We start from the raw sequence: 20,308 nt of genomic DNA, 5'->3' as shown, positions 1-20,308 counted from the left end.
ACACTCTTCTGTCCCCACAGGACCTGGCTGGAGGCCTGGCGTTTGAGCAGCTGGGGTCAGGGAAGAATGGGGAGCCTGGGACTGAATCCTCCTCTCTGCACTGCCTTGGCCCAGCTTTTTAAGTTAGGGCAAATCACCTCCAAACCTCGGCTTCTTGTAAAGTAGGGGTCCTAATTTCACCATCAGGTATTGATAACGTTCTGCAAAGCCCGGTACCAGGTTTAAATGATGTTCAGAAGACATTTGCTAAACTGGGTTCCTGGGAATTGAAAGGAGATTTAATGTTTTAAAATCCAAAGTTGCCCAGTTGCAGTGCCACGTTAGGAAGGAGGCATGGGGGATCCCTGGGTGGCGCAGCAGTTTGGCTCCTGCCTTTGGCCCAGGGAGTGATCCTGGAGACCCTGGATCGAATCCCACATCAGGCTCCCTATATGGAGCCTGCTTCTCCCTCTGCCTGTGTCTCTGCCTCTCTCTGTCTCTCTCTCTCTCTCTCTGTGACTATCATGAATAAATAAATCTTTAAAAAAAAAAAAGAGTAATCTTAAAAAAAAAAAAAAAAAAAAAGGAAGGAGGCATGGTGTACTGCAGGCTGAGACCTCAGGCTCCTGACACTGCCCCCAATTTCTGATGCTCTCACCCAGACTCAGTACCTCTCTTCCAATGCTGGGATGCCTCAGGGACCCTAGAGAATGATCATTGCATTTTCACTCCTGGGAGTGAAGTTAGTCCTGGGGCAGAGAGCTGCCCCCAGGACACTCCTTTTCTGGCCATTGGCATCTGCTGTCCACACTGATTTAGGGCCCTGATTCACCGTCAGGGACTGTCCCTGTTCTAGGGGCACAGAGCAACAGGAAAGCCAGTTAGGTGAGCCTGAGCAACACTTTCTCCTCTGCTCACCACTTCCCTTTAGACCATACATCTCCATCAGCCTCATCTTGGAGAAGGAAGAAAGAGGAAGCAGTCCCCTGCCATGTATGGCCAGATCAGAGGGAAGGGGAATTTTAAGAAGTGCCTGGAGTTGCTGAATCGGTCAGGGAGGGCCCATAATTCACAGAGCAGTAATGGAGGAAAGAGCCAAGTAAGCAAATATATGCATGCACTGGCATAGACCCAGAGAAACAAAGTTACACACAGAGATGGACAGATGCACAGAGAAACAGTTCACCCAGAGGTACGGACAGAAACATATGCAGAGACCTGCATTCCAACCAGAGAGGAAAGCAATCTGATCAAAGAAGTCCATTCTGCATCCTGTTCTCCAGTGTCCTCCCCAGGCAGGAGAACAAGCAGCCCATAAAATTATAAGAAAATAAAGGTGAACTACTCAGCCCTGGGATGCCTCTCTTGCCTTCTTTTGTAAATAAGCATTTGAATGTGTTTTGTTCTTGGAGCTTGGAGGCAAGCACAAAGGGAGCCCTTTCTCATGCAGGAAGGTCCCTCTGCTGGGTCTCCCCTGGGCGCCCCTCCTCCTGGTCTTCGCCCACCAGCTGAGGTAGCTTTCTATCCCACGCCTAAGCAGGGATTCCTCCGGTTCAAAGGGTTCTAAGAACCTCCTTGACTTTTCCAAGTTAAACTTCAGGCTGGGATGAAATCAGACTTCTTTTTCTTAAATGGGGCTCCTTTGTGGAGAGAATGTAGAAGAGGGGATAAAAGCCCGAGCAAGCTGGAGGCAGGTGCAAGGATGAGGCATGACCAAGCACCTCAACACACCAGCTTCCCAGGGTGAGAAGTTTGTTCTTGTCCAAGCTTGAGATAAGCCACGCCGGCCACGTTAGATAGAGTCTGAGAACTGGCCTCTCCCTCCTCCCTGCAGGTGGGCCCCTGGTCAGTTGTTAGAGCAGCTTCCTGGGGCTCCTTGTCACTCACAGGCCCTCGGTCCCATCCACTTGCCACGTGGAGGCCAGGAGGGGCCAGTTCAGGGTAGCTGCAACTCTCCCCAGGAGGGAACACTGATCCTCCAACACTTTTCTTCTCCTTCCTCTGGCCACTCTGGGCTCCAGGCATGAAAGCCCCCTCTCTCTAGTCTGGAAACGGGTAAATGATGCGTAATTTATGAGCACATCAGCCTGAAGTGCATAAGTCATATGTGCACAAAAGGGCCGGGTAAATATTTAAAGATTAGAGCCAGCTGGGGAGAAACACAAAGGGCTGGGACAATGGGGGTCTCTCTGAATTCACTCTCCCTGAGCTGGGCCAGCCCGGTTCAGTGTTGATGCACTCACTGGAGTCCCAGCCTTTGTCCCCTGGAGGGCCCTCTGCGGCCCGGACTATTCGGAGTCCCAAAACAGCTAAAGAGAGTTAAACAATCGCAGCCTCTCCAGCCCCATCTGGAGACAATTGGCTGAGTCATTTCAGAGCTTTCGCTGTGTCCCAATAGTTAATTACACGAAGCAATCACTTCATTCCACTTTGAAATGCAGCTGCAGAGACCAACGGTGCATTTCTCCCCACCCCCACCCCCAACTCACCTCACCCTCGGTGGCCTCAGCGGCACTCACCAGTCAGCATTGCTTTCAATGTCTGGGTGCTGCAGGAAGGGAAGGGGCTTTCTCACCCAGGGTGGAGAGGCTACACAGGGCCATTACCCGGGAGGACTGTAGAATATTTGCTCTGGTTCCTGTCCCGGGACCTGTAAACCCCCCTCTCTACCTTCTGCCAGAGCTTAGTTGCTCTGTAATGTTCTTTCTTTTGCCAAAGTTGAGAAAACCAAACGGGGAAAGGAAGAACAAAGTCACAGGCCACTTTTTGCCTTAAATTCCCAAGCCTGAGGAAGCTGAGGGCTCTGAGTATTCCTGGAAGCCCCCAGAGGCCTCCAGAACTATAGAAGGAAATTTTTCCTTGAATGAGCAAAGCGCAGCCTGGGTCTCCCCAGCGCTTTGCCCGAACTTGTGCTGCTTTCCAAGCCCCCCCTAGGGATCCCAGATGCTAAAGATGGAAAAGGAGTCGGTGGCCTACATCCCAGTTTGCATAAGCCCAGCTTCTAAGTTGGTCCATGTCCTTCCTTGCAGCCTGAGAGCGCTTCGCCCTGCTTGCTCTCAGAGAAGGGGGTGGAGGGGGTGCCGCCCCTCCCAATTCGCCTTCCCTATCTCTACACACCCCATTGGAATATGAGCATGGGTAGGACGCTCAGGCTCAGGACTCAAAAGCAGATTGAGGGAGAAATTGGGTCTCAGTGGGGAAGTGGCTGCCCGGGAGCCAGAGTTGTGGGTAAAGTGGGGATTTCTCCGGGCAGGGGGATTGGAATCCGCCCGGGGTTCTGTGCGACCTTCAGCCCCCTTAAGGGCTATTCGGGGTGGGGAGCCGGGCTGGGGTGGGAAACCTGTAAAGCCGGGATGAAATCAGCCTGTGTGTCTGTGTGTGTATGTGTGTGGGGGGCACCTCAGCCCAGGGACTTGTCCCAGGATGGGGAGAGAGGGGACGTAGGGGCAGGTGCTTGGGGTAGGGGTAGGGGGCAGCGGAGGCGGAGGCCCATTAAATGGGCGGGGGTGGGATTTGACGGCTGCGAGTCCAGCTCGGGCCTCCCCGCCAGGCTCGCCGCCCGCAGCCAAAGCAGAACATTGCGAATTAGCTCATTTTGCGGTCAATTTTCCACTGCTTAGGAAAACACTAAGCCACCCACGTGAGCGGCCCCACCCAGCGCGGCCGGGAGCCCTCGGCCAGGGCTCAAGAGGAGTGATGGCCCGAGGAGGGCAGGATGCCCGGGTGCGGGCAGGGGCGGGCCGCGGGCCCCTTTACGGCAGCCCTAACTCTGGAGAGAGGGCGGGCCAGGAGCGCAAGACGAGGGCCATTAGTTAGCTAATACGCCAGAGTTGAAAGGCGCGGGCGGCGGTTTATGGGGAGGGATCATAATTAGGGGACAAATTGCCCCGCAGCCCGCGCTGCTCGGGAGCGGGGGGCGGGGGTGAGGGGGCCCGCGGAGCGAGGCGCGCGCCCAGATTCCGTGCAGATGTGCAGCAGCTGGAAGCCCGTGCGCGGCGGGGCGCCCGGAGTTTGGCCCCGAGGGGGCGGGCGCGGGCGGGCTTTGTGGGGCCGGCACAATGCCCTTAACACTCGGCTGCCCCCTTTGTGCCCGGCCGCGCCGCCCGCCTGCCCCGCGGCGCCTTTGTACGGGGCCGCCACCCCCCAAGCCAGAGGAACGCACAGAGGCCCATGGGGCCCGGTCAGCCCCCGCGCTTCAAAGCTGCCCGGCGCGTGCCAACGCCCGCCGTCCGGCCTCGGCCCCGCCGCCCCACCGGGGCCCGGCCCGGCCCGGGTCCGGCCCGCGGCCTGCAGCCCAGACGGAAGAGCACCCTGGAGCCGCGGACCACGCAACCTGGGCCTGAAAGGAGGGCGGGGCGCGATTCTCCACGCTGTTTGGCGCTTGAGAACGCCTCTGCGCGGCAGGGCCCTTCACTGCTCCGGGAGGGGGGCGAGTGTCCGCGGAGAAGAAACCCCGGGTCCAGAGAGCCAGGGGGGAGGGGGCCCACCCAAGACCCAGCAATATCCCTTCCCCCTCACGCTGAGTCCCTGCAAAGGCCAATTTGTTTATTCCTCTGCCACAGGGCTCAACTGCACAACTTTTGAGTCCCTGCTTTCTTCATCACCCTCCAGAGCAGCTGTGGGGACCTGCATTGCGTTTTACAAACCCTGAAATGAGGCCCTGCGAGCCCAGTACAGGGTATGAACCCAGGCACTCCTCTGGGCCTCAGCCTGCCAGTCACAGCTACTGGAGTCCTGCTCCTGGGGCCCCACCGGAGACTGCACCAGTCCTGCTGTTAGGCCTAACCCATCCTGGTGTGAGTGCCTCCTCCACTGAGCTCCCTGGGTCCAACCACACCCTGAATAATAAAAAGCGTTTGGGGATCCCAGACCTCCAAGAGCGCAGAATGGTGTTCTTCCCATATGATCAGTGGTCTTTCCCACCCTCACCTTACATTTGTTGGGACTGAGAGAAGACTGGTGTAAATAAACTTGCAGGCTGTGAGGGAAAGTGTCAGTGCCTCACATGTCCAGCCTGGAAACCCACATCTTTGGATGGGGAGGCTGTTCTATTCCTCCCGGTTTGAGGCTGTCTGCAGCCTCCTCCCAGCTAGGAGAGGTGAACTGGGGCCTAACAGGGCCCAGAGGGCACATGAGCCCAGGCTACACCTCTGCACGGGAAAACAGACCTCAGCCAGGGGGAGACTGGCCCCGAGGGCGGGCTGCACGCTTTAATGGGACACATGTTGCTGCTTGGCCCCCTCGGGCCCAGCCTGTGCCCGGCTTTGAGCAGCCACAGGCAGAAAATCGCTGCATTGTCCCAACATTAGGGCGGCTAATGTGGCGTTGCCAGCGTGGCCAGAGCGTGAAACCCGCAGAAAGGCCTCGCTGGCGGGTCCTCCCTGCTTCCGCATCTTCATCAGGCCCAGAGAAGCCCGGCACTTTGTCAGAGTCATTAGTGGGGCTCAGAGCCTGCTGGGCTGAAGGACATTCCTCGGTGAGTGCCCCCCCAGAATGTTGGAGATGAAGGAGCCTAGTAAGTGGGCCTAGTGGAGGCTCAGTACCTATGGACACTAGACAAGGGGACTGGACAGGGCACGGAGGGATGTGTATGGGAGGGGACCCCAGACTAAGGGAATGATGAGGGATAAAGGAATGAGAGGGATAAAGGAAAGACTGAGAAAGGAGAATTAAGAGTCCCTTGGAAGAGAGGAGGGTTCCTGGAGGTGAAAATGAACCCGGACTGAGAGAGGGGGTCGGGCAGAGGGAGGTGGGGAATTTCACAGTGCATTTCCCCCCCCCCATCTCCTCCCCCTCGGGGTTCCTCGAGTCCAGAAGGGCCTCATTGACATGTAAACGAGGAGCCCCTATAAAGGCGGCACTGCCTCCCACAGGCGCAGATAACGACAACATGGGCACTAAGCCTGGGACCCAGGGCAGCTCTGGTGGCCATGCCGGCAGCTTCCGCAAGGTCTGGGGGCCCTGAAGGGCACAGTCTGGGGACCCTGCCAAGCCGGGGGTGGGATGGGACTGACGTGGAGAGGACTGTGGCCCTCCCCTAAAATGCCACCCCTCCACAGATCTCCAAGCCGCTCATGGAGAAGAAGCGACGGGCACGCATCAACGTATCCCTGGAGCAGCTGAAGTCATTGCTGGAAAAACACTACTCACACCAGGTGAGATGTGGGGACCTGGTGAGGTGGGGGTGATACAACCCCCCCACCCCTAACCTCCTCTCCTCCAAGTTGGACTGCCCCGCTAAGAGCCTTTTCCACGGATCTGCAGATCCGGAAACGCAAGCTGGAGAAGGCAGACATCCTGGAGCTGAGCGTCAAGTACATGAAAAGTCTTCAGAACTCGGTGCAAGGTGGGAGGGCACCCGGAAGGGCAGGGTGAGGAGCTGCGGGGTGGGGATGACTTGGGTCAGAGCCACGGACATGACAAGGCCAGATAAAGGAAAAATGGATGGAGAAGAAAGCTGAGGCAGTGGGCAGCTGGGGGAGGAGGGGGCCGCAGAGTGCCGGAGGCAGGAGGCTGCAAAGACATTGCAGACCCGTGCAGTTGTGATCCGGGTGGGCGAAGATCTGGACCCTGGGAAAGAAATTCGGGTTGCCTGGTTCCTCCCCTTCCTTCCTGCCACTCTTCCTCCCCGTCCCCCCCTTCCCCTTCTCCACCGCTCCTCCTCCCCTCCTCTTCCCTCGCCCTCTCATTTCTCCCGTCCGCCCCCCTCCCCCCAGGGCTCTGGCCGGTCCCCGGCGGAGTTGAGTTCCCGTCGGGCTTCCGCAGCGGCCTGCCCGGCGTCAGCCAGCTTCTGCGGCGCGGAGAGGAGGGCGGCGGCGGCCTGCGCTGCCCCCTGGCGCACGAGCGCGCAGGTGGCAGCACCATGGACAGCGCCGGCCGGAGCCCCGAGGCCGCCGCGCCGCTCGGGCCCTGTGCCCCAGCCCTGTGGGGCCCCGCTCCGGTCCCCGGCGGCTCCGGTCCGCGGCTCCTCTTCCCTGGGGATCTCCCCGGCCCGTCCTCCAGCGTCCCGGGGCCGCAGCCGGCGCCTCGCCAGTGCACCGAGAGCCCGGGGCCGGGTCGGGGCGTTTGGCGGCCGTGGTGAGGGCCCGAGCGGCCTCGGACTCAAGGGGGCCCTCGTCTGGCCTGGGGACGCAGAGGCCGGTGAGGGCGCGCCCGCGGCGACGGCGGGACCCCAGTCGTCGGCCCCGGCCCCGGCCCCGGCCCCAGGCAGGGGCGGCTGGGAGGGGGCCGCGTGCCCGCGAACGCGAGGACACACACGGAGCCGCAGGGGGCCGGGGTCCGCCCCCACCGCAGCCCCACCGACTCAAGCCAGACCCCCGTCTCTCCTCCCCACCTTCTCGCGGGGCTGGGAGGGGACGTCCCGGGCCGCGCCTCGTTCCCAGGGCTCCCGGCGGGCAGCCCGCCCCCCCCCCCCCCCGCCCCCGCCCCGCAGCCTCGCCGCGGTGGGAAGGTCGCCGTCGGCAGCGGCGCAGAGCGGACCCCTCGCAGCGAGGAGAATCGCTGCCCCGCCCCGGCCCATTCAGCCGGCCGAGGACGCCCGGTTCCCACCGGCACAAAGCGAGCCGGGTCCCGCCCCGCCGGCGAGGGGCCCCCGGCCCGCCCCCACCTCGGACCCCCTCGGACCCCCTCGGCTGCCGCGGATCCCCACCCCCTCCGCACGCGGCGCGGCCCACCCGGCCCACCCGCCCCGCCCCGCCCCGCCCCGCCCGAAGACCCGCCCCGAGCGCTCGGAGCTGCGCCGCGGGCCCCGCAGGATGCTCCGCCCACCGCGCGCTTCGCCCGCACCTCCCCGCGCGCCGCCCGAGGGTCCCCGCCTCCCGACCTCTGGGGCAGCCGCCGAGCCCGCGGCCCTCGACAGCCTGCCCCCGTTTGCGCGTCCGAAAATGAGGTCACGACTGTGCTCGGACTCTAGCCCGGGGTCCCGGTTCTCAAGGACCAGCCCGGGGAGGGGGAACGGGAATCCCGCGCCGAGCCCCGGAAGACATCCGGGCACTTCCAGCTTGAAATCCAGAACGCAGACAGGGCAAACCTGTGAAATGGGTGTAAAGAGACCGTGAAGGTCCAAATTTCTCCCACGATGCCGACTTGGGTGCATCTTTTGAGCTACAAATACCGACTTCTATAAAACATTTCTCCTTTAGGAGGGCCCCTGCTTTGCCTGTGTGCTAAACCGGTTCTGGTTACACTGCGAGGAGAGGGCGGCCAGGCTCCCCCACTCCACCCATTGGGCTCTCTGGATGGAGCACGGGCGGGAAGGGGTCCCGGCTGTGGCGGTCTGGGGGGAGGCCTCTTGGGTCTCGGCCCCCTACTGCGCGGGGCGGGCGGACGGGGGCCCGGGACAGCCGCCCTCATCCCTCTGCTAGCCACTAGGTGGCGACATTACACTGCGGACCCAGCGCGCGGCCTTGAAATTCCTACTCCGGAGGCGGCGAGCTGCAACCCCCCACCCCACCCCGGCCCGGCCCTACGCTTGCCCTCCTGAACCAACCAACCCCCGCAGGGGCTAGACGCCCCTGAGGCCATAGCCATATCTGGGGCCGAGGCTACCAGCTGCACTCCCAGGGCTTCTGCTATTAGGGCTTTGGGGGCACACCCTACCTCTCCATCCCGTTGCTGCTCCAGGCCAGCCTCACTCCCTGGGTGGGGCTGCAGCCCTTGCTTAGAAAAAGGGCACCACCCTAAAGGGGGGCACACTAGGAGGAATTTGGGCCCCAGAGAGGGAGACGTTTGGGGGCAGATGGCTAGCTCTATTCTAGAAAAGTGTGTTTTCATGAAACCAGCCTTGGAATGCCAGGTGCAAATCATAGGAAGTTTTTATTGTATTCTGTACAGAAAAGAAATGCTCAGTTGTCAAAAAACTACAAATGTATCCCTGGCTCTAGGTGGGTGGTGGTATGAAGACCGAGCTCCCTCCCCTGTGAGCCTAAGGTCCTGCTGCTTATGAACGCAGCAAATAAGCCTGGAGGCTCACAAAGTGTGAGAGGGAGCCCCAGGGTCCTCCGTTTGGGGTCCTCTATTTTCTTGTAAAAACCAGAACTGGAGGGACTTTGGGGTACCATGTCTCCCTGCAAGTATTGCCATAGGATATGAAATACACAGAGTAAAAACCCAATGTGACAAATGGGCCAGCCTGAGCGAGGGGCGGTAAGGGGTGGGGGTGGTGAGATGCAGAGAACCGACACAGTGGCTAGCTGATGATCTCTGCCCCCACATGACATGTTGGTCCTTGAAGGCACAGCAGCACTGGCCAGAGGTGGCCCCTCCCATGGCAGGGGCTGTACTGCAGTTTCCTGCCTTGCTCACCTGTGGCCAGCTCATCCCTCCCACGTTGCCCGGCAGCCAGGGACTAGCAGGGCCTCTGAAACAGAGCTGGATAGGCAGTCTCCTATTCTCACCCCTCCCAGGAGCCTCTCCTGGGGCCGGGTGAGGAGATAGGCTTGGCCACCAGAGGGTGGGAGGGCAATGCTGCAATTCCAGGTTACAGAGCAGGAGGGAACATACTGCAGGCAGGCTGCGTGCTGGCCCTGGAATCCGCTCCAGGTTTTTCTGGGCAGGGGCCATTGTGTGGAGGCAGGGGCCAGGACAAGACAACCTCTGCATTGGCCTGTCATTTCAGCTCAAGGTCACAGTTGTTCCTGGACCTCTGCTTAGCCTGATTCTAGGGTCTCTCCATGGAAGACCCAGGCAAAGCCAAGCCCCAGGCCCCAGGGGAGATCTGCCCAGAAGAGAGCAAAGAGCCCTATCCCCCAGGGTGAGGTAGGACTCTAAGCAGGGACCAGGCCTTAAGCCTAGAATCTGGGAGGCCTCACCCCTTCCCTGGGGCATCAGGATAAGGAAGTCCATTCTTCCGTTGCTTCAGTTCTTTCAGATCATGGAGCCACGATCTTCATGGTGAGAGTCACAGAGGTGGCTGAGAGTGATGAGGGTGGGGATGCTAACAGTGGTAGAGGTGGGTGATGGTGCAAAGTGTTGTGCTTTAGCTGGGGTGTGGGTGGGGTAAGTTCCTGGGCGGGCCAACGGCACTGAGAGTGGGAGGCCCCAGGTGCTGAGGCCACAGCAGGCCGCACACTGAAGAATGACCCCCACAGAGGACCCACAGAGGGCCCTAGATACTCTCACACTCTGTCCCTTCAGGGGCCGGGGCACATGGACCAGGAGACTTCTCCAAACAGTCCTGAGAGTTAATATGGTCACCTGCTCATGACAGATGGGGAAACAGAGGCAGAACTGGTGAGCAGGAACACCTGCTCAAAACAGTGTGTTTGGGCTCCAAAGACCCCTGTGCTTAGAGACCCTCTGTACCCTGCCACCCCCTGCTAAGGTGAGACAGTTACAATGCAAAGTGGAAAGCAGGCGGCAATTCTGGGTTTTGTGCTGTCTGGTGGTGGCCCTTTCCCCAGACTCCCTGCGGCCCACCCCCATCCCCCCCAATCCCGCTGCCTAGGGCTGGGCGAGGCACATAGGGGCGTGCAGAGCTCGCCTTTACCCAAGCCGAGCCTCACTCTGCCCCGTGATGCGGTGCCCGGCAGCTGCCACCCTTCCAGGCCGTGGCCCATGGCTCATGGCTCAGTCACGCAGGGAGGGCTGGCACACGGCCAGGCGCCATGGACGGGCCCCGCGTGGTGCTGCCCGGGACCTGGCCTGGGTCAGCGTTAGCATCTTTGGTGCTTTGGTCCCTGTGGGCGGCCCGGCCCGCCGGGCGTGCGTGGGGAAGCGCGGGCAGGCCCGAGGACGCGGAGCCCGCACGCAGGCCCTAGGACGCGGAGCCTAGCGAGTCCGAGTGCAGTGTGGCGTAGCCCGAGGACTCGGAGGGCGAGCTCAGGAAGCTGCTGGTGCTGCCGCCGGGCTCGCCCCACGGCGCGCTCAGGCCGCTCCTCGGGGGCCCCGCGTGCGCGTGCACAGCCAGGCGCAGCCCTGGGCCCCGCCGCGCGCCTCCGCCAGGGGCCACCGCGTCCTCGGGCGGCCGCCGGCTGTCGGGGAAGGGCCCCGGCGGGGCGGGCGGGCGGCGCGGGGCCCGCGGCTCGCCCTCCAAGGCGGTCAGCGCGAGGGCGTCGGGCAGCAGCGAGGCGGAGGCGGAGCGGGCGCCGGGCCCGGGGCGGAGGCGCGGGCCGCCGGGGGGCGAGGCGCGGGCGCGGCGCGGGCTGCCGCCGGGGCCCGGGGGGCGCAGCGACAGCAGGCTCTCGGCCGAGCGGCGGCGCGGGCGGAACGGGGGCGCGGCCTCCGCGAAGGCTGCCAGGCTGGCGCGGCGTTGGTCGGGCGCGGCGGGCAGCACCAGCGCGGCCAGGTCCTCGCCTGAGCCCCAGCGCGGCAGGAAGGCGGGCGGCGGCACGGCGGCCCACACCTCCGCGTCGTCGTGGGACAGGCGTCGCGTGGGCGGGACCTGTCAGGACGGGCGGGGTTAACCCGGGCTGCCCTCCTGGAAAACGGGACCGACGCGGGGCTCAGAGGCCGAGCCTGGGGAGAGGACGGCCCACACCCTTTCGCCCCTGCACTTTCAGTGTCTGGAGCCCTACCCTACCTGCAGGTACTGCTTCTTGTCCTCCTGCAGGGGCCGCAGCGGGTAGAACTGGGGCAGGTCCCCCTCCAGGGCAGAAAGCTCATACTTTGCCATCCTGTCCAGGACCACAAAGTCCCCTCCGTAGCTGTAGTCAAGGGAGTGCTCCAGCACCAGGTCCGGGGGGATGCCACTCTCCAGGCTGGTATCTGCAGGATTAGGCAAAAGCTTAGGGCCATGGAAACCTGGGGGCATCAGGGAGTGAGTTCTAGGCATCCCTAGAGACATACACAGGGCAGGGGGCTGGGTTCAAATCCAGCACTGCCACCTTTTAGCTGTGGGACAGGGGAGATCACCTGGGCCAGGTTCCTCCTCCATGGGATGGCACATGATGTTACCTGGTACAGAGCAAAGGCTCAACCTAGGGTAACACTGTTACTGCCGGGGCGAGCCAGCACCTGGGTCTGTCTGCAGGAGCCCCCCAGGGAACCCTAAGGGTGGAAGGCCTGTGGAACACATTCAGTCTGGTGTTCACAGATACTGCCTGGGACAACGAGGCTGGAGAGGAGCATACCCCACCTAGGTCCCATAGGGGTTCAAGCACATTTGAGAACGTGGTCACCTCAGTGTCATGGGGGTGGGTCACCTGACAGCTGTTATCCTGCTAACCTCCCCCAGGCACCACTCTCCCTAGGGGCCTCCCCCAGGCTATCCTCACCATTGTCTGAGTCCTCATCGTTAGCCATGAGGGCCATGCACTTCTCCCAGACGGCTTTGAGGTCCGCGCGGTAGCGGTCGCAGGCCCAGAGGAATATGGGCAGCAGGAGAGCCTGGGCTACCGAGCACCACAGCACACACAGCGCCATCCAGGGTGCCGAGGCATCCGCCCGAAGGCTGCTGAAGCTCACCACCTGTGGGCACACAGCTCGGCCTGGCACCTGGCAGCAGCCCTGTTACACAGCCTCGCCTCCCAGCCTCACTTCTGCCTGCTGGAGGAGGGGCCCACAGACCCGGCTAGAGGCTCTTGTGCAGGAAAGAGCCAGAGTGTGAGCAGAAGTCCCTGTCCAGCAAGAGCTGCTGGCTGCCAGCATGAGCAGCTACAGCCCCATGTGTGCACGGACAGCCCTTCACATGGTACCGGGCAGCAAGGGCGGGGGCAGGGTCTATCCACCCCTTTCTGGGAAGAGGAAACAGGCTTGGAGAACCAGGTCTCTTGGGCAGCCCGGGTGGCTCAGTGGTTTAGCACTGCCTTCGGCCCAGGGTGTGATCCTGGAGACCCAGGATCGAGTCCCACGTCGGGCTCCCTGCATGGAGCCTGCTTCTCCCTCTGCCTGTGTCTCTGCCTCTCTCTCTCTCTCTGTGTCTCTCATGAATAAATAAATAAAATCTTTTTTTTTTTTTTTTTTTTTAATGATAGTCACAGAGAGAGAGAGAGGCAGAGACATAGATAGAGGGAGAAGCAGGCTCCATGCACCGGGAGCCCAACGTGGGATTCGATCCCGGGTCTCCAGGATTGCGCCCTGGGCCAAAGGCAGGCGTCAAACTGCTGCGCCACCCAGGGATCCCAAATAAAATCTTAAAAAGAAAAAAAAGAGAGAGAGAGAGAGAGAACCAGGTCTCAAGCTTCCCAGTTCAGGGACTTTCTTGCCATCCTCAATCCTCTCTGGGCTTGTCCTTACACCAGGGGTGGGGTGGGGAGGGGGGTGTCTAGGCCTTGGACCTCAGAGGAGAATCAAAGTAGTTTCTGAGAATCAACCAGGAAGCCTTTGGGTCACTGTCCAGGGACCTTCGCTCCTCCTGTCCCAGGAGAGTTCATTTCCCCACCCAGAGTGACACTAAATTATTCCATCAAAGCAGAAATGAGTATGATACACTCATCACACTGGTTCTGCTAAGTGAGCCCGTGTGACCCTCAGAAAGGTGCTATACCTCTCTGGGGCTCAGTTTCTTGGTCTGTGAAATGGGCCAAGGACACCCCATAGAGTGAGGTAAAGATCCCAGACATCATATGGGGCCTGCAGCATGGAGTGGGTTCCATAAACTGCACCCCCTTCCATGCCCTGAAGAGAAACTGGGGAGACTCTTCCTCCACAGCTGTCCCCTTCTGGCTCCATGATTTTATACACACTCCTTCTCTCCATCAGCTTAGGCTAGAGACACGGGCTCCACTGCACACAGAGTCCAGTACCTGGGGGAGGGTACTTTGTGTGCCAGGCCCACAAAGGGTGGGGGCACAGGTTGCCTGGGCCTGTATCCTGAGTATGTCCCCTGATTATGAGGCTGCCATCCCATCTGCCACTTTCTGCAGCTTGTTTTTTTTTTTTTTAATTATTTATTTATTTATTTATGATAGTCACACACAGAGAGAGAGGCAGAGACACAGTCAGAGGGAGAAGCAGGCTCCATGCACCGGGAGCCCGACGTGGGATTCGATCCCGCGTCTCCAGGATCGCGCCCTGGGCCAAAGGCAGGCGCCAAACTGCTGCGCCACCCAGGGATCCCTGTTTTTTTTTTTTTAAGTTTTTTTTTTTTTTTTTTTTTTTTGCAGCTTGTGTCTTACAATGACTCTAGAGACACAGCCCTGCCCAGCTGCTGCTTAGACAAAATCACTGGCTGGTCCTTGCCCCAAACCCCTCCCGATCCAACTCCAGACCTTCCAGGGGATTGGGCTGGAGCCCCATGGGTACAAGGGCATGACTACTGAATGGAGTTTATTCTTGGGCCAGGTGGACATGTTACTTCACCTTCCATACCCTCTGCTTTGAATGGCCTCACTCTGGTGAGGAATGTCTCCTACAGTGTGCCAGAAAAGATCCTGGGCCCCACAGTCACCGGACAGTCCTCATCCAGCTGCCTTAACTCTAGGTGGGTCATGGTCAGGGCCACTCTGAACCTCAGTTCCCAAATCAGTAAAATGGGGATGATAATAATACTGCCTGCCCACCCCCAGCCCAGGACTGGATGCCTGGAGCATGCCCAGCCCCAGGGCTGTCCCAGAGTCCACATCCCTGACAGACTCCCATCTCACCCACTGAGACAGTCTCACCCACCAGCACGGGGAAGCCCATGAGGCAGTCATAGATGATGACGATGGTGGCCACCAGGCCCGTGATCTGCAGCGAGGTTTTGGCAGGCTCAGAGCCGTCGATAGAGGAGCGACGCTTGCCCTGCGCATCCTCCACCACGATGGTGGGCACGGTGAAGGCTCGGTGGCCGGCCCGCGGCCCCACCTGCACAGCCAGTGTCTGGAAGAGGGCGATGGCTGTGCAGACCACACCCATGGCCACACTGCCACCCACCAGCAGCAGGAAGCAGACGCCGAAGCCCAGGCCGATCTCAGCCACGATGAAGCGGCAGCCGTGAGTGTAGAAGCGCTCACTCGTGTCGTGCCAGCCGACGGCAGGCAGGGCAGACAGGATGAAGGACACCATCCAGATGCCCATGACCGTATGCACTGCCTGCTTCTTGGCGTTGCTCAGCCTGGCATGAGGTGGGGGCAGGACGGAGGTGTCACTCATAGGGTCTTCCTAGAGCCCTGGGGTCCTGCAAAGGATCCCCACTGCCCTGGCCCCCTGGTACATCATCACTATGGCACAGCCAACAGAGGGGGGCCTGGTCCCTTGCACAGGGGATCCTCATGCATGGTGGCACACATCCCTCTCACTGAGCATTTCTGTCCTGGATGCTGTGGACGCCCATGCACACACAGGTGTGCAGCCCAGAGCAGCCCTTCCTCAGCTTCCCTGCCTGCCCCCCACACAACACAGGTGTGGGGCACTGTCGTCAACCCGGGGTGTCTGTGTGCACAGGTATGCCAGGTGGCCTTTGCGTTCACTGCCCACACATCCCCCTCTCTAAGAACAGCACATGTGCCCAAGAGCTCACCGGTAGTTGACGGGCCATCGGACCATCCACATGCGGTGGTAGGAGAGGGAGGTGACGGAGAAGCAGGTGGCCAGGGTGAGGGTGTAGAAGGTGGAGACAAAGACCTTGCAGAGGCCTTCATTCCACTCGTAGTCGGGACGCTGCCGCCGTAGCTGCACCACAGCATAGGTGGCAATGGGCACCGAGACGTTGAGCATGTGGGTGGCCGCAAGCGTACACAGCAGAAACTCCAGTGGCTTCCACTTCTTTTGCTTGGCACCCACGCTCAGGATGCCCCAGGCATTGGCCAGCAGAGAGAGGCCTCCACATGCCAACCAGCCCACCGCACTGCCAGGCAGCCGCCGCTCATCACTCATGGTGCAGACAGGAGCTGGCCGGCAGCTGAGACATCCTCATTGGGGGCAGGCCTTGGCTCAGAGCAACAGCCCTCACACGTGGTGGCTCAGAGACATCAGGGACCGCGAGCATCTGCAGTGGGGGAGAAGCCAGTGAGTGTTCAGACAGTCCCTCTAGCTACAGCGTCAAAGCTCTTGTGGCTCTTTGCAGTGGGAGATGGAGGGGTTCCCTGATGCACCATTACTGGTGTGGTCCTGGCTTGGGCTGGGATGCTTTGCCCTCCTGTCTACTCCAGGGCCTCTAGCCCATGTCCCTGGCACCCAGGGAACACAGACAGGGGTGCCTGAAAAGTGCTAATATGCTCCCTCCCACCCGTTCCTGGCCAAGGTATGGAATCTGGGTTTGCTTCTGGGGCAGCTGCATCCTCCAGGAAGCAGCCAGGCTGGCACTGCTGGGCTATCTTGCTCCGGTGCCCTAGCCCTGCCCGGGAACCAACACACTCACCCTAAGTATCCCAAATCTCACACAGCCCACATGATGCGTCCCCAGGGAACATCAGAGGCCCTTATCTTAATTTGTCCTACTTCATTTGGCCAAATGAGGACATGCCTTAGAGGGTAAGCCCCCTAAACCTCCCTGTGCAAGAGGGGTGATCTGAAGACTGACCACTTCCATGGCCATCTTGGCAACAAGCAGCCTACTCTGTCTGGGCCCATCACCTACTGGCTCTGGCTTTCTGTGGGTGGCCCAGGCACTGCCACAGGCTGGCATTCAAATTAAGCTCCATCATACTAGCTGTGTGGCTTGAGCAAGGTCCCTACGCCTACATCCTCTGTAACGGGGACGATGATGATTCTTCCAAGAGGAGGCTGGGGTGGACAGACACATCTTTAAAACCCTGGGGCGGGGATCCCTGGGTGGCGCAGCGGTTTAGCGCCTGCCTTTGGCCCAGGGTGCGATCCTGGAGACCCGGGATTGAATCCCACGTCGGGCTCCCGGTGCATGGAGCCTGCTTCTCCCTCTGTCTATGTCTCTGCCTCTCTCTCTCTGTGACTATCATAAATAAACAAAAATTAAAAAAAACAAAACAAAAACAGAAACAAAAAAACCCTGGGGCAAGTATCACACAGAGATGCTCTGGGGAGGTGGTCATTATTATGCTGTTGATGCCTTGGACAACATGGGCCTGTAGAAAGCCAAAGGGACCAGACCTTGACCCCAAGGAGGAACTGCCGATAGCTTATGGCCATGAGCCAGGGACACAGGATGTTGGGCGGAATGTACAGGGCAGAGAAGCACTCCTGCTGACATGCCAACAGCCAGGCTGTAAGTCCCTCCCTCCCCCTTCCCTGCCCAGTAGCCCCAAGCCACACCCCTGTGCAGAGTACTGGCTAGTCCCTCTGAGGTGAGGCCCCACAATAGGCCTCTCTGGCCATAGCCTAGGGAAGGCAGCACGGGAAGAAGTGCAGGCCTACTGTGTGCTCTGCTGCACTTGGCCATTTTTACTTGGAAGCCTGTTTAATTTTACTGCTTGTGATTCTCTTACCCCCAGCACTTATGAGCACCTACTGTACCAGGCACAGCCATGTGATTCCTCAGGGGCTGTTACCTAGCTTGGAATGGACAGGCCACTGCAGGCCCCGGGCTCTCGGGGCAGGGGAAGCAATACTTGGTCCTGCTGTGACACCCCTTCTTGTCTTGTTCAGAGTTCTTTTGGTCTGTCTGTGGCCTGAACCCCAATACCAAAGGACCTCTCAGGGATGAGTCTCCTTCATCTCCGTGCCCCTGCCATGGGCCTGCCCAGACCCCTGACCTAGGGGAGGAGTCTTTTCTGGACTGTACCACTGTTCCTTAAGGGCCTCCTAGGGAGTTGGAAGGCTTCTGGGGACAGGGAAATACCTTCCCAAACATTAGCCTTCTGCTTACAGAGCCTCCTCTTCTCCCCTCCTCGAGATCCAGTGTGGGTGGTGGGGTGGCCCCATCGGACCCTCCAGCCATTCCAGTATCCAGCAAACCCCTCCAACCTCAGCATACAGAGGCCACATGGGGTTGAATAAAGAGCTGCTGGACTCCACCTCTAGCTTGCCAGGCAGTTACTGACTCAGCTGGGCCTCGTTTTACTCATCTGTAAGCTGGATGCGATACCTGCCCGGGAAAGTGCTATGGGTAGTAGACAGCTATGCCATGGGATGGAGCCAAGCACACAGTAAGCGCTCAATGAATGCTTGCCAGGTACAAATCTGTACTACAGCCCTCTCATCTCACTGAACTCTGCTGCCCCTTAAGGGCCAAGCGGCTGAGCTTGGGGGGTGTGGGTAAGCCTCAGACGTGTGGGTAGATACAGTCACTCCAACCAGAACCTGGGACAGGGAGCTTCAGGGTGAGAAGGCCACAGGGCCTCCCAGGGGTCCAGAGCAGGCAGGGTGTGGGTGCTGCTGTGGGCCAGAGATTGCAGACCTCAGAGATCTTTACACTGTCAAACAGGAAGCCGGGTTCAGCATGCACCTGGTAGGCCAGCATCTCTTTCCACCCGCACTGGGTCTCCTTGGCTGTCCCACTCGGAGGCAGTCCCTCAGTACCCCCAGTGGCTCTGCCTGACTCTGTAACCCTGTGCCCTGTTGATCCCTGGTGGAGGGTGGTGGGGAAGGGGCCACAGGCTGGAACTGGCACAACCTCTCATGGTGCCGGGTCTTCCCCTTGTCTGGCCTACCCATGTCTCGCTGCAGGGAAAGGCTCTAGGTCTGTGGGCAGGAGAACATGCCTTGCCTGGAGAGGGAGGAAGCAGTGTGAACTAACCTCTCAGTTAGTGTCCCCAGAAAGGTGATGTGATCAACACTGACACTATCCCCATTTTAAAGACAGTCAAGTAAAGACAGCGTTGGTAAAATCATTTGCCCGAGTTATGAAGTGTCTGAACCAGAACTCAAACCCTACTTGGCTGACATCAAAATCCTGGCTTTTCAAACCCAAGCCCAGACCCTAACTAACCCACACCCAAGCAGGAACAGGCATCTGTCCTTCCTTGAACTGAGGTTGCCTTTCTCAACTCCCTACCCCTGCAGGATGGGTCCTGCTGTCCCCACACTGATCCACAGCGACACAGGGTGGAAAGGCCAGGGCTAGGTTTGGAGTCTGTGACTCCGGAGAGCGGAGGTGCTGGGATGGGGGAGGAAATGTCACCGCGGAGTTAATAGCAAGGTCTCCAAATGCACAGCGAGAGGGGCTCCCAGTGCACAGGCACTGGGAGACCCCTTCCCCCGGGCTGATCGCGCACCAGCAGTGCATTCTCCGCAGGGAGCAGCAGCCACTGAGGGCCAGACCCAAGCTGGCCTCCAGCCAGTGCTGGGGGAGGGGGGACACCCAGGTGTCGCCACCCCCCACCCCCCGCGGCAAGTTTCTCCCGCAATACTCAAAGTGTCCCCGCCCTGCATTTCGGGTTGGGGCTTCCTGCGTCCCGCCCCCCTCCAACGCCATCCTGGGACCCTCCTCCCCTCCCCCCACAGCACATCGCAGGGCTGCCTGCAGGTGTGACGGGCGTGGCACCTGGAGGCCCCAGGACTCCCTCCGCAGGGTCTGCGGGCGGGCCCCGGCGTGACGTCACGGCCCCCGGCCAATGAAGCCTCGTTGCCCCGGGGCTCTATTGCGCAACAAAGAGAACCGAGAACTTGAAAGGATTCCCCGGGTTCCAGGCGGGCGCCGCTCGCGCGGACCTGGCCCCGGGCGCCCCACCCCCGTCCCGGTCGCGCCCCGCCCGCGCTGCCTCCTAGCGGCCCCCGGGCCCGGACCGCGGCCGCCCAGGGCGGGGCTCAGCGCGGTCCTCCGCGTCTCCCGCAGGCCCCCCGCCCCCGCCCCCGCCCCCGCCGGCCCTGCGGCGCCGCGTTTCCACACTCCCGCCCGGCCCCGCGCGGACCCCGGCCCTACCCGGCCTTACCCGGCCCTACCCGGCCCCGAGGGCGCGTCCGCGACGCGGGCCGTGAGCCGGACGCCCCAGCGGATTGCTCCGGGCGGGGTGGGCCCGGGCCCCCGACTGGCCGCCCCGCTCCCTGCAAGCCGCGTGGCCGGGCCGGACGCGGGAGTGGGGGAGGGACCGAGGAGAGGGAGGCCGGCCCCGGGGAAGTTACCCCGGAGGTGCCCCCGTCGAGGGCGGGAAGGCGGCCCCTCGGACGGACTCCGGCGGCCCCGCCCCGGCCGCAGCGCTCCGGCCGCGGGTCCTTCCAACCCAGCGCACCCCGGGCCCCGGCGGCGCTCACCCTGCGTTCGGGCGCCCGGGGCTCCTGCTCGCCGCTCCCGCCTCCCGCTCCGGCTTGGCTCCCGCGCTCCCAGGCCGAGCGCGGGCCGCCGGGGGCCGCGGGGGGCGCTGGCGGCGGAGCGGCCCGCGGGCCGGGGCATTCTGGCGGCGCCGCCGGGGCCGCGCCTTCCGCTCGGCTCAGCTCCGCTCGCCGCCCCTCGCGCCCCTCGCGCCCCTCGCGCCCCTCGCGCCCCTCGCGCCGCCGCCGCGCTCGGCTCCCGCCGCTCGGCTGGCTGCGCTCGGCGGCCGGGGGCGGGGGGCGGAGCAGGGCGCATGCCTCCGCACCGCCCCGCGGACCGCCCCGCCCCCGCCCCCGCCCCCGCCCC

General features: G+C 61.4%; 2 protein-coding genes across 6 annotated transcripts; one reads left to right on the top strand and one right to left on the bottom strand.

Annotated features, from left to right (window-relative positions):
- The first annotated feature begins 5,869 nt into the window (after window positions 1–5,869).
- Window positions 5,870–7,065, top strand: HES3 (hes family bHLH transcription factor 3). The gene is made up of 4 exons (XM_072819905.1): window positions 5,870–5,929; window positions 6,039–6,134; window positions 6,244–6,325; window positions 6,696–7,065. The coding sequence occupies exons 1-4, from the start codon at window positions 5,870–5,872 to the stop codon at window positions 7,058–7,060; spliced, it is 603 nt and encodes a 200-aa protein (XP_072676006.1). The 3' UTR covers window positions 7,061–7,065.
- Window positions 7,066–8,774: 1,709 nt separating this feature from the next.
- Window positions 8,775–20,101, bottom strand: GPR153 (G protein-coupled receptor 153). 5 transcript variants are annotated; one of them, XM_072819899.1, is made up of 7 exons: window positions 18,749–19,117; window positions 18,152–18,460; window positions 15,359–15,826; window positions 14,524–14,953; window positions 12,192–12,384; window positions 11,498–11,682; window positions 8,775–11,359 (listed from the first exon to the last, which is right to left on the bottom strand). In XM_072819899.1, the coding sequence occupies exons 3-7, from the start codon at window positions 15,712–15,714 to the stop codon at window positions 10,733–10,735; spliced, it is 1,791 nt and encodes a 596-aa protein (XP_072676000.1). In that variant the 5' UTR covers window positions 15,715–15,826; window positions 18,152–18,460; window positions 18,749–19,117; the 3' UTR covers window positions 8,775–10,732. The 5 variants fall into 5 exon arrangements, with proteins under 5 accessions (XP_072676000.1, XP_072675999.1, XP_072676003.1 ...); XM_072819898.1 differs by lacking the exons at window positions 18,152–18,460; window positions 18,749–19,117 and adding an exon at window positions 19,945–20,101; XM_072819902.1 differs by lacking the exons at window positions 18,152–18,460; window positions 18,749–19,117 and adding an exon at window positions 19,626–19,751.
- Window positions 20,102–20,308: the final 207 nt, after the last annotated feature.

The sequence above is a fragment of the Canis lupus genome, chromosome 3 (assembly GCF_048164855.1).
Source record: "Canis lupus baileyi chromosome 3, mCanLup2.hap1, whole genome shotgun sequence".
Classification (NCBI taxonomy): domain Eukaryota; kingdom Metazoa; phylum Chordata; class Mammalia; order Carnivora; family Canidae; genus Canis; species Canis lupus.
This window is presented reverse-complemented; position numbering and strand designations above follow the sequence as displayed.

Excerpts from the sequence above, each read along its gene's own strand:
- HES3 (XM_072819905.1), top strand. The coding sequence starts at position 5,870 with ATGGGCACTAAGCCTGGGACCCAGGGCAGCTCTGGTGGCCATGCCGGC. Across the intron at positions 5,930-6,038 it reads ATGCCGGCAGCTTCCGCAAG|ATCTCCAAGCCGCTCATGGA; the intron begins GTCTGGGGGCCC and ends ACCCCTCCACAG. Across the intron at positions 6,135-6,243 it reads AAAAACACTACTCACACCAG|ATCCGGAAACGCAAGCTGGA; the intron begins GTGAGATGTGGG and ends ACGGATCTGCAG.
- GPR153 (XM_072819898.1), bottom strand. The coding sequence starts at position 15,714 with ATGAGTGATGAGCGGCGGCTGCCTGGCAGTGCGGTGGGCTGGTTGGCA. Across the intron at positions 14,954-15,358 it reads CGATGGCCCGTCAACTACCG|GCTGAGCAACGCCAAGAAGC; the intron begins GTGAGCTCTTGG and ends ACCTCATGCCAG. Across the intron at positions 11,683-12,191 it reads CGATGAGGACTCAGACAATG|ATACCAGCCTGGAGAGTGGC; the intron begins GTGAGGATAGCC and ends CTAATCCTGCAG.